At 43.5% G+C, this 16925-nt stretch overlaps 1 protein-coding gene across 7 annotated transcripts; it reads right to left on the reverse strand.

Moving 5' to 3' along the window:
- Positions 1-1849: 1849 nt before the first annotated feature.
- LOC139535591 (ubiquitin carboxyl-terminal hydrolase CYLD-like) lies at positions 1850-15202 on the reverse strand. 7 transcript variants are annotated; one of them, XM_071335156.1, is made up of 14 exons: positions 14651-15202; positions 13066-13522; positions 12461-12593; positions 10700-10950; positions 10409-10577; positions 10051-10183; positions 9751-9858; positions 9374-9453; positions 9030-9096; positions 8691-8823; positions 8047-8155; positions 7780-7898; positions 6620-6824; positions 1850-5140 (listed from the first exon to the last, which is right to left on the reverse strand). In XM_071335156.1, exons 2-14 carry the CDS (start codon positions 13495-13497, stop codon positions 4944-4946), a joined length of 2136 nt encoding a protein of 711 aa, XP_071191257.1. In that variant the 5' UTR covers positions 13498-13522; positions 14651-15202; the 3' UTR covers positions 1850-4943. The 7 variants fall into 7 exon arrangements, with proteins under 7 accessions (XP_071191257.1, XP_071191259.1, XP_071191263.1 ...); XM_071335158.1 differs by having other exon boundaries at positions 13066-13525; XM_071335162.1 differs by having other exon boundaries at positions 1850-5131; positions 12461-12590; positions 13066-13564.
- Between the last annotated feature and the right edge of the window lie 1723 nt (positions 15203-16925).

The following is a 16925-nucleotide window of genomic DNA, read 5'->3' on the forward strand; positions in this document are numbered from 1 at the left end:
CAATCTGACATAGTCACCAAGGTTACAGAACCGACTGACTGGGTAAACGCATTAGTGGTGGTGGAGAAACCACGCACAGGCAAGCTCCGAGTATGCCTCGACCCAAGAGACTTGAACAAGGCTATCAAACGCCCCCATTATCCTTTACCGACGCTAGATGGCATCACACACAAGCTAGCGGGAGCACACTACTTCAGTGTCATGGAAGCTAGATCAGGCTACTGGGCTATCAAGCTCACAGAAGAGTCATCTAAGCTCACAACATTCAACATACCGTTTGGACGCTACAGGTTCCGTCGCCTGCCTTTTGGTATTATCTCAGCCCAAGACGAGTTTCAGCGAAAGATCGACGAAGTGTACAAAGGCCTCGACGGAGTTGTGGCAATTGTGGACGACATCCTTGTCTATGGTCAAACCAAAGAGGAGCACGACCGAAACCTCCTCGCGATGCTGCAAAGGTCCAGCGAGAGAGGAGTCTGGCTCAACCCCGAGAAGAGCACAGTCGGCTCTACAGAGGTCAGCTACTTCGGACATCTTCTCACAGCGACTGGAATCAAGCCAGATCCACAGAAGATCTCAGCCATAAAATAAATGGAGCCACCAAAGAACCGTGCAGAGCTGGAAACAGTGCTTGGCATGGTCAACTACTTAGCCAAGTTCGCACCCAGCCTCTCCAATGCTAATGCTCCCCTGCGTCAACTGCTAAAGCAGTCCAGTGAGTTTCTTTGGGACAAGCAACACGACATTACTTTCCAGAATGTGAAAGACTTGATCACGAGAGAACCAGGACCAATCCTTGCCTACTACGACCCCCTGACAAAGAGCTCAGACTCCAAGTGGACGCGTCCAAGTATGGACTAGGTGCAGTGCTACAGCAAGAAGGAAAGCCCATCGGCTACGCTTCCAAATCTCTCACAGACTGTGAAATCAACTACGCTCAAATCGAAAAGGAGCTCTACGCCATTCTGTTCGGATGTAAACGTTTCCATCAGTACGTACGTATATGGACGACAAGTCATTGTGGAATCCGACCACAAGCCCCTTGAGTCAATCATGAGGAAACCACTAGCCGCAGCCCCGCCAAGGCTACAGAGAATGATCCTTCAACTACCAAAATACGACTTCACAATCACTCACCGTCCAGGCAAAGACATCCCTGTCGCAGACACGCTCTCCAGGAAGTTTCTTACCTATAAGGACAGCAGCCTCAGTGAAGGCATGGACATGCAAGTGCACACTGTGTACAGCAACTTACCAGTTAGTGACACAAAACTGAAGGAGATCCAAGCAGAAACAGAAAAGGACTAATGTAACCGATGTGAAATGGCTAGCTAGTTAGCGGTGGTGCGCGCTAATAGCCTTTCAAGCGGTGACGTCACTCGCTTTGAGACCTTGAAGTAGTGGTTCCCCTTGCGCTGCAAGGGCCGCGGCTTTTGTGGAGCGATGGGTAACGATGCTTCGTGGGTGACTGTTGTTGATGTGTGCAGAGGATCCCTGGTTCGCGCCCCGAAGGGGACGGACTAAAGTAAAACTGTTACACTCACAACTCGCACAGATGAGGAAAGTCATACAGGATGGAGGGCCTGAGGAGAGGAGAAAATGCCCTCAGAGCGTCTCAGAATTCTGGAACCATCGTGATGAACTTTCACAGATCAACGTAATAATTTTCAAAGGAGAGAAAATCATTATTCTTACCAGTCTCAGAGATTTTGACAAAGATCCATGCTGGACACATGAGCATGGAAAAGTGCGAACAGAGAGCGCGTTTTAGAACGGAGAGAGACATAACTCCAAAACAGAATGACACAGATTCAAAACAAGACGGGATGAAATCAGAAAACACAGATAATTCATTATCCCATCATTTTTTTAATAGTTTAAATGCAAATTCTGATCATTTCGAGCACTGTTTCAATCAAGTTTAACTAGGCATGGATAACTCAACCTTGTCATTTCAACAACATGTTCAGTGAATACAACCTAAAAAGGTACCAGAGTATATAATTCATTCTTTAATTCCTTCAATATAAAAAAGCTGAAAAACACTGACATTCAATAGAATTCCTTTGGAAGTCCTAATCATAGATCCAATTCTATAAATCTAGAGCAGCTATTCCCTAACTGGTACGCCAAATAAAAATGTGATTCACTTTTTAATTTTTTTAATAAAAATGTATTTTCTTCACATTTTCAAACAGTCCATTTATATTTTCCAACGGGGCTATACATTTGGGTGAGGTTTTTTTCTCGCCTGAGTAGCCTCGTTTCACTGCCAAAAATAAAACTAAACCATCTAGTGTTCAGCGAAATAACAACACAATGTCAAATACAGGTAGCCTAGTCAAATAATTAACATCCAATCACATTCACCGTTACTCTCTCACGGGAATTCCACTAACGGTCCGTATGCAGCCAAATGTAGCTTCTGCTCATTCCGTTTGCTCTAAAATGGACAAATGGTTAAAACAGTAAGGCCCGCGTCCATAGAGACACATACCCGCTCTACTGGTAGTACTGCTACTACCATCAGTACTACACCTGCACCTGTCGACGACACGTTGTTCTGCTTCCACGAGCACAACATTGATTTGGGGTTCACTTATATTGGGAGTAGTGCCTTTCCTCAGCTACAGTGTGTTATATGTGCAAAAGTACTATCTCACAACTCGATGAAATCTTCACTCTTGCGCAGACAATTAGAAACAAAACATGCCAATTTGAAAAATAAGCCACGGGAGTTTTTTGAACGAGAATTAAGACGACTTTTGAGTAGTTAGACATGTATAGAAGCAACATATACAATTAATAAGGGGCTAGAAGCGTCTTATATGGTGAGCTACCGAGTGGCTAGGACAGACAAGCCTCATATTATTGTGGAGGACTTATCTTTCAAACTGCCAGGCATTCCTTTGGCTCGGTGGTTGCTGCAGTGTACCCAAGTGGCGTCTGGAGCAACTTCTTGCATGCGCGTTACCACTCCACTATGTCTCCCTGTCATGGCTTTTGCGCCATCAGTACAGATACCAACACATCTTGACCACCAAAGTCCATTTGATGTCACAAAGCTGTCCAGTACTTTACAAATATAATCTTCTGTTGTCCTGGTTTCCAGTGGTTTGCAGAAGAGGTTGTCTTCCTTCATTTACCCCCCATAAACGTAACGGACAAATACCAGGAGCTGTGCCAGGCCCGCCATGTCTGTTGACTCATCCAGCTGTAATGCAAAGAATTCACTGGCTTGTATGCGAAGCAGTAATTGTTTGAAAACATATCCTGCCATGTCCCTGATGCGTCGTGAAACAGTGTTGTTTGATGAAGTAATTGTCTGTATAGTTTTTTTGGCCTTTTCCCAGCCATATCTACAGTGTTAAACTTTGTTAAAGCAAGGCCCCTGAACTCTCGTGTATTTTCTGCACTATGCAATGATATGAACAGCGAACATGTAACGCTTTTACAACATACAGAAATGCACTGGTTTTCAAGGGGCAAAGTATTGACACGTTTTTTTGAATTGAGAGATGAGCTTAAAGTTTTCTTTACTGACCATCATTTTCACTTGTCATCATGCAAGCGGTCAGACGACTTTTCTCTCACGACTGGCCCATCTCGCCTGAATGATCTGAATCTAGGATTACAGGGACTCTCCGCAACTATATTCAATGTGTGGGACAAAATTGAGGCTATGATTAAGTTGGAGCTCTTCTCTGTCTGCATTAACAAGGACAACACACAGGTCTTTCCTTCATTGTATGATTTTTTTGTGTGCAAATGAACTCAAGCTTACGGACAAAGTAAAATGTGATATAGCAAAGCACCGGAGTTGGGTGCGCAATTACGCAGGTACTTTCCCGAAACGGATGACACAAGCAACTGGATTCGTTATCCATTTCATGCCTCCAGTCCACTTACCAATATCTGAACAAGAGGGTCTCATCGAAATTGCAACAAGCGGTTATGTGAAAATGTAATTTAATCAGAAGCCACTGCCAGATTTCTGGATTGGGCTGCGCTGAGTATCCTGCCTTAGCAAATCGCGCTGTTAAAACACTGATGCTATTTGCAACCACGTACCTATGTGAGAGTGGATTCTCGGCCCTCACTAGCATGAAAAAGAAATACAGGCACAGACGGTGTGTGGAAAATGATTTAAGACTGAGACTCTCTCCAATACAACCCGACATTGCATTGTTATGTGCATCCTTTCAAGCACACCCTTCTCATTAACCTGTGGTAAGTTATTCACAATTTTCGATGAACAAATCAAGTTTTATATGTAAGATGGCTAAATAAAGAGCAAAATGATTGATTATTTTTAGATTATTATTTGTGCACTGGTCCTATAAGAGCTCTTTGTCACTTTCCACGAGCCGGGTTGTGACAAAAACTCTCATTCTTATGTTTAAATAATGTATCGTATAGTGTGCGTGGCAGGCTTACAATGATTGCAAAAAACAACATTGGAGAGTGCGCTGACCCTGGTGCTAGAGGGGGTGCGCACCTGGAGGTTGAATGTTTGAAGGGGTACGGGACTATAAAAAGTTTGGGAACCACTGATCTAGAGTATACGATACTGTATGTTTACATAAAATTGGCAACAATAAAACATTGCCAAAACACAAGCAGTGAGTGGGAAATGGTTGGTGTAGGCAATGAGGGAAAAAATAATATAGTTCACTTGCCCTTCCTAACCCCAACCTCATCAATCAATCTTTATTGAAACAAAGGTCAAATAGGTCTACATTGACAAAGAAAAACATTTGAGAAGACCTTGGTGTATATTTCTGTTCTCATAAAAGCCTTTAAAGTTCAAGGTCTTCAGCTAATCATCAGTTTTATTTCTGTGAAAATGAATTGACGCCATGGCGACTCTGAAACCAAGGTTATTGTAGCATTGTTGTGAGAATGTTGTGTTCTCCCCAGTACACTTCAGCCTTGTGCTGACTTTATCTGTAGAGTGCCATGGAGGCACTCTGATACAGACACATGTAGGAGTCACTCAGCAGCCTGCGGACAGACTCTCCAGCCTGGGAGGGGTCAGCCCGCGCTAGCTCCTCCTCTGACTGAGACAGGAAGTCACCCACCTCAGGACAAGCCCTGATCTCTGGAATGTTGTAGCCACTCTGGTCATCACCTGAGGGGACTGAAGATTAGAGATCTGACAAGTGAAAGACAGATAAGACTAGACATTTACGTCAGGTTGCAGTGTTCTCTACATCAGGTTCAAAGACAAAGGAAGTCATTGGGTATCTAGTGATAAGGCAAGGAAAAGTCTGCAATTGAACAGAAACTATTATTTGTTCGGCACCTCAGAAGAAATGGATTTAGCGGTCTGTTCTTCCTTTTAGAATAATGTTTTACCAACCCGACATCCACTCAATAGGTTTTGAAATAAACTTTTGATGGCAACAGACAAGATTCTTAGACAAAGATACAAAAGTATGTGGACACCCCTTCAAATGAGGGGATTCGACTATTTCAGCTACACCCGTTGTTGACAGGTGTATAAAATTGAGCACACTGCCATGCGATCTCCATAGACAAACATTTTCAGTAGAATGGCCCGTACTGAAGAGCTAAGGGACTTTCAACGTGGCACCGTCATAGGATGCCACCTTTCCAACAAGTCAGTTCATCATATTTCTGCCCCCCCCCCCTGTCAACTGTAAGTGCTGGAAGCAACAACGGCTCAGCTGCGAAAGTGGTAGGCCACACAAGCGCACAGAACGGGACCGCAAAATGCTGAAGCACGTAGCTCGTAAAAATCGTCTGTCCTCTGTTGGAACACTCACTACCGAGTTCCAAACTGCCTCTGGAAGCAATGTCAGCACAATAACTGCTCGTCGGATACTTCATGAAATGGATATCCATGGCCGAGCAGCCGCACACAAGCCTAACATCTCTACGCTTGATGCCAAGCATCGGCTGGAGTGGTGGAAAGCTCTCTGCCATTGGACTCTGGAGCAGTGGAAATGCGTTCTCTGAATTGATGAATCACGCTTCGCCATCTGGTAGTCCGACAGACAAATCTGTGTTTGGCAGATGCCAGGAGAACGCTACCTGCCCAAATGCATAGTGCCAACTGTAAAGTTTGGTGGAGGAGGAATAATGGTCTGGGGCTGTTTTCATGGTTCGGGCTAGGCCCCTTAGTTCCAGTGAAGGGAAATCTTAACGCTACAGCATTTAATGACATTCTAGACGATTCTGTGCTTCCAACTTTGTGGCAACAGTTTGGGGAAGGCCTTTTCCTGTTTCAGCATGACAATGCCCCCGTGCAGACAGCAAGGTCCATACAGAACTTATTTATTGAGATCGGTGTGGAAGAACTTGACTGGCCTGGACAGAGCCCTGACCTCAACTCCATCAAACACCTTTGGGATGAATTGGAACGTTGACTGTGAGCCAGGCCTAATCGCCCTCCTGTGGCTGAATGGAAGCAGGTCCCTGCAATGTTCCAACATCTAGTGGAAAGCCTTCTCAGAAGAGTGGAGGCTGTTATAGCAGCAAAGGGGGGACCAACTCCATATTGATGCCCATGATTTTGGAATGAGATGTTCGAAGAGCAGGTGTCCACATACTTTTGGTAATGTATTGTAACTGTGTTCTTTGAGGTTAATCTCACCACATCTGTCTGCCATGCTGTCGAAGAAGAGCCAGGAGCGAGGGCCAGGGCCATACTTCACAAAGGACACATAGTGGCTGGTGTGGATACAGAGCACAGCGAACAACTGCATTTTGTGCCTGGGTACAGGGGCATCTGCTGGCACCTCCGCTGGCACTACCAGGGCTCTAGGGCAGTGGCTCTGCCGAGAGGGATGAGTGTGCACCTGTCACAAAGGGAGAAGTGGAGATGGAGGATTGGGAAGAGGGAAAGTAGAAAGGGAGATTCAGTTAGATAAAGGAGATGAAATCAATATACTTGCAGGTAGAAAAGCTGTAGCTCAGAGTCATGCTGCTTAACTGTGTAGAGTGGGGTTTGAAATTAATGACACCCTTGATAAAGATGAGCAAAAATTACTGTATTAAATAAATATTTCAAATACTGAGCTATATTGTATGCTAAAAAAAGCCAAATAGCCCCATAATGTCAAATATCCACCACCGTATGTTACAGTAGGTATGGGGTTATTTTCTGCTTATGCATTCTCATTTCGATGCCGAACCCACCACTGGTGTGTGTGGCCAAAGAGCTCTATTTTCATGTCATCTGACCATAGCACCGGTTCCAATCCAAGTGCCAATGCCGTTTAGCAAACTACTGGAGTTTACATTTGTTGGATGACATGAAAATAAAGCTCTTTGGCCACGCACACCAGTGGTGGGTTCGGCAACAAAATGAGAATGCATAAGCAGAAAATAACCCCATACCTACTGTAAAATACGGTGGTGGATATTTGACATTATGGGGCTATTTTGCTTCCACTGGCAGTCAGTAAGCGCAGATTAAGGATATCAAGGATCTGTAAAGATTCTGTATGGAGGAATGGTCTAAGATCCCTCCCAATGTGTTCTCCAACTCATAAAACATTATAGAAAAAGGCTCAGTGCTATTATCCTCGCAAGGTATGGAAAACAGGGGTATCAATCATTTTGACCCCTACCTTTTTGAGAGAAAAAAGTATTACTTGTTAAACAACATTTCTCTGAGCAATTGTATTTGTATAAAATAATATAATTTCCTTTTTTTCTCCATACACTATAGCTCAGTATTTATTTATTTTATATAGTCATTTTTGCTCATCTTTATCAAGGGTGGCAGTACTTTCTGACCCTACTGTATACCTGTGTCTTGCAGGTAGTGCAATACTGTTTGATTCTTCCTGGCTGGAGCTTGCGGTCTTGTAGGCACTGGGAGCACTCGTACTCTGCCAAACGCCCACAGAGGAAGCATTCTCGGGGGGCTGATGGGAGAAGAAGGTGGAAAAGTGTCACTCAACCTGAAGACAGTTTACTATGGTAAGCTATGCGTAGGGAGTTACTGCATGACCTTACTTTTATTCATAGGTATACGTTTCAGATGTGTGATTATGCGATTGTGCTGAAACTCACAGTTGTATAGAAGATCTGTGATGTCAAATTCTGTTGAGGGGATAATGTGGGGGAACATCTTGTACTTCTTCCCAAACCTTGGCATGTGGACCATGAGGCAGGATGGGATCTGAGGGACATATTAGAGACATTAAAGGTCCAATGGAGCCTTTTTTATCTGAATATCAAATCATTGCTGGGTAACAAATAAGTACTCTGCCTTACTGTGATTGTTTTCAATGAAAATTGTTAGAGCAATTTCTCAAGCAAGAATTTTGCTAGGACTATCTGGGGGTGGTTTGAGTGGGGAGGGGAAAACAGAAAACTAGTTGTTATTGGCAGAGAGGTTTGGAACTCTATTTCTTATTGGTCTATTAAGTCAATTTACTAAGCCAAAACTCCATCCCATCAAAACAGGCAGAAATTTCAGACAGTCTTCTCAAACAGCTCTTACACTAAAAGGGCATGATCATAATTTTCACAATTTCACAGTATTATTCCAACTTCATAGTGTGGAAATATATATAAAACACAGGAAAATCATGTTTTTGACTGCACAGTGCCTGAATATTAAAACAAAGTGATTTCCTTCTAAACAAAAGGTGCGCTGACTACAAGGCCTTGTAAATATTGCTCCTTAGATAACCTTGCACAGTATCACCCACCTCCTCAAACTTGAGGCCACAAGACAGCAAGGAGATATCCAGGAGCTGCTGGACAGTGGGAGTCTGTGTCACCTGCTCTTTATCCAGAATAATCTGGAATGTGTAGGCATCCTGAGATGTGTCGTTATTCGACCTGAGGCCCAGAGAACAATCAAGCTAAGCAACTCAGTCATGGCAGTGTCAAATAAGGTCTAACAGACACTCAGAATCCCAGAGAATGGAGATAAGAAGTGTGAGGAGGGGAAGCAAGGATAAATAAGTGGCCTACAGCATAACATGCAAGAAAGAGAAAATATATTGGTTAGGAGGTCAACTAGAGAAAGGTGAACTGGTTCAAACCTGAGTTTAAGCAATGACTTCATGCAAAGCACCCGCTGTAGAAGGATTGTGATGAACTCTTCAGGGTCTGCATGGAGGCAGGATAACACCATTTAGGTGGAATCAGAGACACTGCAGCCATTTAAAAATCCTAATTCAGACATAATTTCCCTTGGCTGGTATTTCATTTCTGTTTAAACACGACAGTAAAGAGACCTATAGAATCAGAGACCTATAGAATCAGAGACCTATAGAATCAGAGACCTATAGAATCAGAGACCTATAGAATCAGAGACCTATAGAATCAGAGACCTATAGAATCAGAGACCTATAGAATCAGCACTCTGAGAAGTGTGTGAGCGTACCTTTCTCTTCTGTTACAAAGGTGTCACACCCGAGCTGCTTGCGGAAGTTCATTACGCTCTCAGCAGGCACAAAACCTTGTCTGTGGATAACACACACACGATTGTCACTCTTGGTGGCCACACACGAAGATACACACTTTCACATAACACAAACACACAGAGATGCACATTCATATGAAGTGCATATACCTGAACATACACTACCAATGTGGCAGAGTAATATCAGACATGCATTACAACCACATAAAGGCTGTTGTGTTTCAGTCTAGGTTGAATTACAATGTCATAACGCCCTTATTTGAAGACCAGCTGATAATACAGGCCTGCATGAGGGTCAAGAGGATCTAGAAAACTGCAAGCACAGACAATGTTTATACCTGCGCAAACGGTTGACAATGTCTTTCTTCAGAGAGCGAGATATGCTCTTTTCTGTGCCAGCTGGTTTGTGGCAAACACTGTCCAGGGTCATAGATAAGCTGAACAGACTGTGGAGAGAAGTAGTAGATTTATTATATTGGCAGTGGTCATGGTGCAACTTTAAGTCCTTTACTACAATAAACTGGGCTCAATGAAAAGGATGCCCAATAAATAGTGTCACATTTTTATACAATTATGAGAGTTAGGAACAGTGACCTACAGAAAAACCATTTGACCAGAGGGGATTGAGTTAAGTTTACCTGAATAGAGTGGCATCGAGGTAGCAGGAGTTATAGTGCCCCTGGATCCCTTTCATCTTGCCCACGAGCAAAGACAGGGCTTCCGACTCAGGGATAGGAGGGACGTTCTCGTCTGTTTCCTCCAATGGAATGACTGATACAAACCATACAAAAACATTATGAAGTACTACTTATAATAGAAATAAAACTGGTACATGTTTTATATCTGCTGTTGGTTGGTGTTTGATTCAATGTGTGTTTGGTTTAGGGTGGGAGCTGCAAACTAATGCTTATTAGGTTATGGCATTGTAATAATAGCCTATCTACACTGTTTATGTGTGTGTTAGTGGGATTAGGACCTATATAATTGGTGTCTAACCTGGGGGGATATCTGTCGCTTTGAGGGTCTCCTTTTCAGAGGGGGGACATAAGAACCTTCCATCTGGACTGCACTTTGTGAGGGGCACAAACAAGGCCCTGCCCCCTTTACAAGTGAAATACTGCTGGCCTCCATACGTCCCATCTGAGCAATTATTCACCTCATAATCCTGATGGCAAAACCACAAAAGAGTTGCTGAGGAATCAAAACTGATTGAGATATTTACATCTCAGAGTAGAATAATAGGCAAGCTCAAGAACATTGCTTACACAGTTCACATCTTACACTCACCAGCTCAATTCCGGCCCAGTCGTTTTTATTTTCTGAAAGGACGCCCATCCAACGGATCACCCCATATACAGTTATCCCAGTGTTGGATGTTACCTCCACTATGGATCCCACCTCAAAAGGGTGGTGTGACGGGCTTTGGGTTGGGGTTTGGGTGACATTCTGGTCTAAATGGTTTATATCTTTCACTTGTCGTCCACGAGATCCCATATTAGGCATGGAGTTGATACGTGACACCGCCTTTCTGTTTAGACCTGGGGGAGAAGAAGTTGAAGAGGGGTAAAAATGACACATCACATGGTTTCTCTCCTTGTCACGAGACTGACCTGTGGTAAACATGTCTGTTTATCTCCACAAGAGGTATGCAGAGAGCTCAGAGCATGCAATATACACAAATTCCAGAGCATGTGATGGCGCTCTGCTGCTACATTCCAGAGCACCTCAGCCAGTTTTACCAGTTCTGTATAAAGAACTGCTCTATGCCCCACTGTCTAGCCACAGGTGCTGCTCATTGCCATTCAATAACATTTACAAGGGGGAGGTGGGGATCTTTTGCTTGTAGGGGTACCAATTCACAGCAAGTCCTACAGATTAACTTTGAAAGTGATGATAATCATTCAAAGAACATTTACATTTACATTTAAGTCATTTAGCAGACGCTCTTATCCAGAGCGACTTACAAATTGGAAAGTTCATACATATTCATCCTGGTCCCCCCGTGGGGAATGAACCCACAACCCTGGCGTTGCAAGCGCCATGCTCTACCAACTGAGCCACACGGGACCAATTCTGTCTTCTTACATTTTAGTCATTTAGCAGGCACTCTTATACAGAGCAACTTACATTTTCATACTTTTTTGTACTGGCACCCGGTGGGAATTGAACCAACAACCCTGGAGTTGCAAGTGCCATGCTTTACAAACTGAGCCACATGGGTCTTTGCAAAGCATGTTAAAAATGAGACCAAGCCACAGGATTCTGAAAGCTGATATTCTTTTCCTGGTACCATTGCTCTGCTTTCTTTCAAGAAAACATGTACAGTATGTAGGCCAGGGATGGGCAACTTTGACTTGTGGGTCTACATACCCCCACCTTGCGAGCAAAACATTTTAGCGGCTCGTGACAGCAAAGACAAACATTTTAAGATTTAAGGTTAATTTCCTGCAATTCTACACCTTTTGCCATGGTACAGAGAGAAAATTTAGCAATTTTCTAACTCATTCATGTAATTCTACTCATTTTGCCATGGGGCGGAGAGAAAAATGTGCAGTTTTACAGCAAATTTCCTGCAATTCTACACATTTTGCTATAGGGTGGAGGCAAATATTTGCCGTTTTTAATATGATAACTGATGATCAATGGGCCCCACCCCGGTTGGTAATTCGACCATGCTTACTACAAGTTGAGATAGCTGGTCGCTAGACTAACTTACCAATCTAAAATAAATGAGCTGACATGGGCTAATTGAGTGACTGCTGATGCACAACCACAAACTGCACCTTGTGTATTTTACTATTCTAACTCTCAACAGTAAGTTGAGAACCTGACTGAGCCCCCCTTCCCAAAATAAATTGGCCCACGGTCATACAAGAGGAGGGCCGCCAGTTGCCCATCCCTGATGTAGGCTAGTGTGTTGGAAAAAAAGAAAAACCAGGTAAATGTGTCATATTTGGTAAACAAATACATGTAGGTCTATGTGCTTGCATACTAATCCATGAGAATACATGGGCATTGAACACCAGAAGATAAACATACAGTACTAACCCTCTGAATAACTGTCTTTCCAGCGAGGGCCAATGTCTACAGAGTATGCTGGGACAACCTGGACAATGTCTGCTGCACTGAACAGGGGGAGAGGGGCTGGCTTCTTAGGGGACACTGTTTGATCAGAGTCCTGCTGAAATGGAAAGGAAACAGGACAATTACAGTAAATCAGTAAATCAAGTACACCCAATCCCATACAGTAGCTGTGCTGAGAATTTTTACTGGCGAGCCGGAAATACAACAAAACTGCTTTTGAGCAACTGCCAATTGCTCAGATAATGTTATCAAGTTTCAGATGTTACGTAAAAGTTAGGTGCTGTAACTAATCAGATAACATTTTGGATCTTCCCCTGAGAGGAACATTCTTGTCTCCTGCTATCACTCATGTAAATCAATGAGAGGTTCAGGTGTACTTGACAGGTACAGCTCACAGTGTCTGCCATACTGTGACATCAATAGGCTAAAATGTTTCTCTTATTGATGAGAGGATCAAACAGACAGTTGAAATTCCTGATTATGTGCTTATACTTTGGACAAAATGCTGGAATTCATTCCCTATGCTGACATGGGCTTGCATACCATATTTGTAGAAGTTGCATACTCACCACAAACTCAACCTCAAAGCCCAGCATCAGCAGGTCCCCTTGGTTCTCCTTCTTACCGATCAGCATCAGGTTCCGAACCAGGCCTGGCTGGTGACCTTTCTTGTGCTTAACCACTACCAAGTCATCCTGAGACAGTACACAGATGGCTGAAAAGAGCTGGGGGTTACACAGGAGCTCCAGGCGTTTGCTGGAGGGGGACACGAAGAGCAGCAGCTGGGCCTGGTGTCGGGTGAGGGGGTACGTGTCCTCCCTCTTCACCATGTCCCCGCTCTTAGGATTCCCACTGCTGCCACCTCCGTACAACAGTCCCATCAGCTCTCCTTTATGCAACACTGCTTCCACACGGCCGATACATCCTCTGGAGAAGCCTTTTCTCGCCTTCCCCCGTGTCACTATGAAGAACTTGTCCTTCCCATCTCCTTTAAATTCCATTCCTCTTCTAAAGTGAACAATGGTCCTGCTGACAAGCAATGCATAAATTGTGTGACTAGCAGGCACCCTGTCAGGGACAGAAGTAAATAAAGTATTATTATATCCTTCTGATCATTCACTTGTATTATGAGAATGTGAGGTCACAACCATTCCATTGTGTTGTCACACTCAAAGCATGGCTTTAAAGGTTCTAATGTATAAATAAGTAACAGATAGGCAGAGGCATATCTCTGTGTAGAGGTATACACAGCTTTTGAAATCAATTCATTTTAGGATGTTTGTGTTGTCTTGTGAAACCACCCCAAAACAATGAATCATTAAAAAAAAACGTTGGGATATTTTTTTATGCCGTTTTTAACGATAATTCAACATCCAGCTCAGTGATATCACCATAGTATTGGGATATAGAATACTGGAATGGACCTTCTTGTAATGGGATAAAAGGTCAACCATTTTGGTCAGTACCGGCGCCGCAAAAAGTCAAGTAAACAACAGTTTCCTGTGGATAACCTATCTCCACCTCCTACCGTCAAAAGGACCAACAGCATGTACAACCGGTAAAGTAAGTGTAAATATAATTTTATTATGTCTTTTTTAGGGCGACTTCGGTCAGACTGCTAACGTTAAACAGTTAAGTCCGGGTAACTCTTGAATATCTGCATTGACCCTATCTTGAACTGACTCTATACACACACAATATACAGACTCCACTGACACACACACACTATATTCTTGATTCATATTGTTATCTATCCTGATGCCTGGTTACTTTATCCTGCCTCAATCACCTCGTACCACTGCACATTGATCTGGTACTGGTACTCCATAGCTATATTTTTGTGTATTTTATTACTCTTGTGTTACTATTTAATTTTGTGTTATTATTATATTTTAACTGCATCGTTGGGAAGTGCTCGTAACAAGCATTTCACGGTAAAGTCTACACCCGTTGTATTCGGCGCATGTGACAAATACAAATCTTTTTTTTCTTTTTTTTATCTGTCTGGAACCAAAATCACATAGCAACTGGCAACAATGTCTCTAACAATTATATTGTATTACACTGTCCACAGTCTAGTGTAAACTAATATCGAGTTGCCTACAGTGGTTGCATACGAAATTACTCCATTTAAATTGAGTCAATCTTACTGACCGTTTATACAAGTATCTGAAGAGCAGTTACTCCAATGTACTACACATTCTTCAGATGACTGGAAGGTACAACTGAATCCTCGGCGACTGTAGCTCGGAATAAGGAAGTATTCCAACGTAGATAGCCTAACTGGTATACTGTAGCGCTGTTACCGAACACGCCCATTTCATACTCTCCTCTGAAAGTGACACTTCAAAATGATGATTGTGATTGTTCTTCAAGAGAATTGTGACAGAGAAAGGGAATAGTAATAGTAAACATGTCGTCCACCATGAATGATTCAGCGCCCCCCTCTGCCCAATTGAGATGTCGCATGTGACTAACACATTTCAATTTGTATGTATTAGGGATCCACATTCGCTGCTGCTACTACATGCCCTAGTTTTGTCACACCTGGACTACTGTTCAGTAGTGTGGTCAGGTGCCACGAAGAGGAACTTAGGAAAATTACAATTGGCTCAGAACAGGGCAGCACGGCTGGCCCTTAAAAGTACACTTAACATTAATGATATGCATGTCAATCTCTCATGGCTCAAAGTGGAAGAGAGATTGACTTCATCACTACTTGCTTTTGTAAGAAGGGTTGACAAGCTGAATGTACCGAGCTGTTACGGAGTCTAGTTGATAGGTAATCGACTAGTTGGACTGTTCCCCAGACTCCACGCGTAGGGATTTGTACAATGCTTAACAAGGCTATTGAACTTAACATTGGTGTCTGTCTTTATTCCTTAATCCGACATATCATACAGAAACATGGTATCAGAAGTGGCTCGGAAAACACACGTTTGTTATTTTTGTAGCTAAGTACAGTATAGGCGCAGTTACGTTCCATATGCGAACACAAGCCGTTTCCTACTCACAACACTGATCAATTCGTTGTTAGCTGGCTAGCTAGCATCACTACCTACCTCCATGACTGAAGGCAAAGAAATCTCCTATTCCATTGCTATGGCAGCGAACATTCCGCCACCAAATCACATGGTTCTCACAGGGGACTGGAATACTAATTGGGACAACTTCAGGGATGAATTCGAGGACTATGCGCTGGCGACCGGTCTACATGAGAAACCCAACGAGGTACAAGCGGCAACTCTGAGGAGTTTAATGGGCAGCGAATGCAGGCATATCTACCGGCACAATCTCACCCTCACGGCACGACAACAGTGTGATGCAAAGGCTATATTGGATGCATTGGAGAATTACTTCAAACCCGCCAGAAACGTCATTTACGAGCGGTTCGTTTTCGGAAGCTGCAAACAGGAAGAGGGTGAGTCAGTACACAACTTTGTAACCCGTTTGAGAGAGGAATCCGCCACTTGTGAATACGGGGGATTGAAAGATGAACTGATTCGTGACAAAATAGTACTGGGAATTGCAAATGAGAATACGCGCTGGCGTCTACTGAGAGAGAGAGGCTTAACATTAGTAACTGCCATCGAAATGTGCCGCACTGCTGAAGTCACTGACATGAGAATGAGAGCAATGGAAACGGAAACCCCACGCTCCGACGTTGATACTGTTCACGCTGTTGCTAGGCAGACATTCAGACAAAACCAATCGAGGCAGAGTAATTCACCACGAACTGTGAACACAGAGAGCCCCGTAACATGTAACTACTGTGGGAATACACACACACGTGGCAAAGAGCACTGCCCTGCCTACGGAAAACCATGCAGAGCTTGTGGAACTAATAATCACTTTGCAAAAGTGTGTCTCAAAAGCAAAAGAAGGGTGAGTGAGGGCAAGATTCACTGTGTTGATGATGTTACTCAATGTTCAGAGCTGAACAGTGAAAGTGACATTTACATGCATGAATCCATTGGGGCTGTACACTCAAGAGGGAAGAAATGGTTTGTGACACTACGATTACACAACAAGCAACAACAATGTCAACTGGATTCGGGTGCTACATGCAACGTAATGAGCTACAAAGACAAAATCAATCTGGCACCTGACACACATCTATTGCCCAGCGATACTAGACTAAAGCTGTACTCAGGAGAACTAATGAGCTCTATGGGCACCTTTGAGACCGAATGTGTTATTCGGGGACGCAAACACAAGCTGGAGTTTGAGATTGTGAAAACCAGTCAAAATCCTCTCCTCTCAGGCTCTACATGCGAACGCCTGGGACTGATGCAGTTCACTGTACCAAATGACCTGCACATTGTGGATCATGTCCAGCATGGACCCCTGTCCAAAGAACAACTACTCAGCAGATATGACGATGTATTCAACATGCCCGTTGAATCAGTGCCTGGGGAGGTACACTTTG

Source organism: Salvelinus alpinus, chromosome 12 (assembly GCF_045679555.1).
Source record: "Salvelinus alpinus chromosome 12, SLU_Salpinus.1, whole genome shotgun sequence".
Classification (NCBI taxonomy): Eukaryota; Metazoa; Chordata; class Actinopteri; order Salmoniformes; family Salmonidae; genus Salvelinus; species Salvelinus alpinus.

What these genes read in the sequence shown, in the direction of transcription:
- LOC139535591 (XM_071335156.1), bottom strand. Translation starts at nt 13,497, where the DNA reads ATGGAATTTAAAGGAGATGGGAAGGACAAGTTCTTCATAGTGACACGG. An exon ending in GCTTTGAGGTTGAGTTTGTG is followed by an intron (nt 12,594 to 13,065) that starts GTGAGTATGCAA and finishes TTTCCATTTCAG; the next exon opens with CAGGACTCTGATCAAACAGT. An exon ending in CTCGATGCCACTCTATTCAG is followed by an intron (nt 9,859 to 10,050) that starts GTAAACTTAACT and finishes TTCTCTCCACAG; the next exon opens with TCTGTTCAGCTTATCTATGA.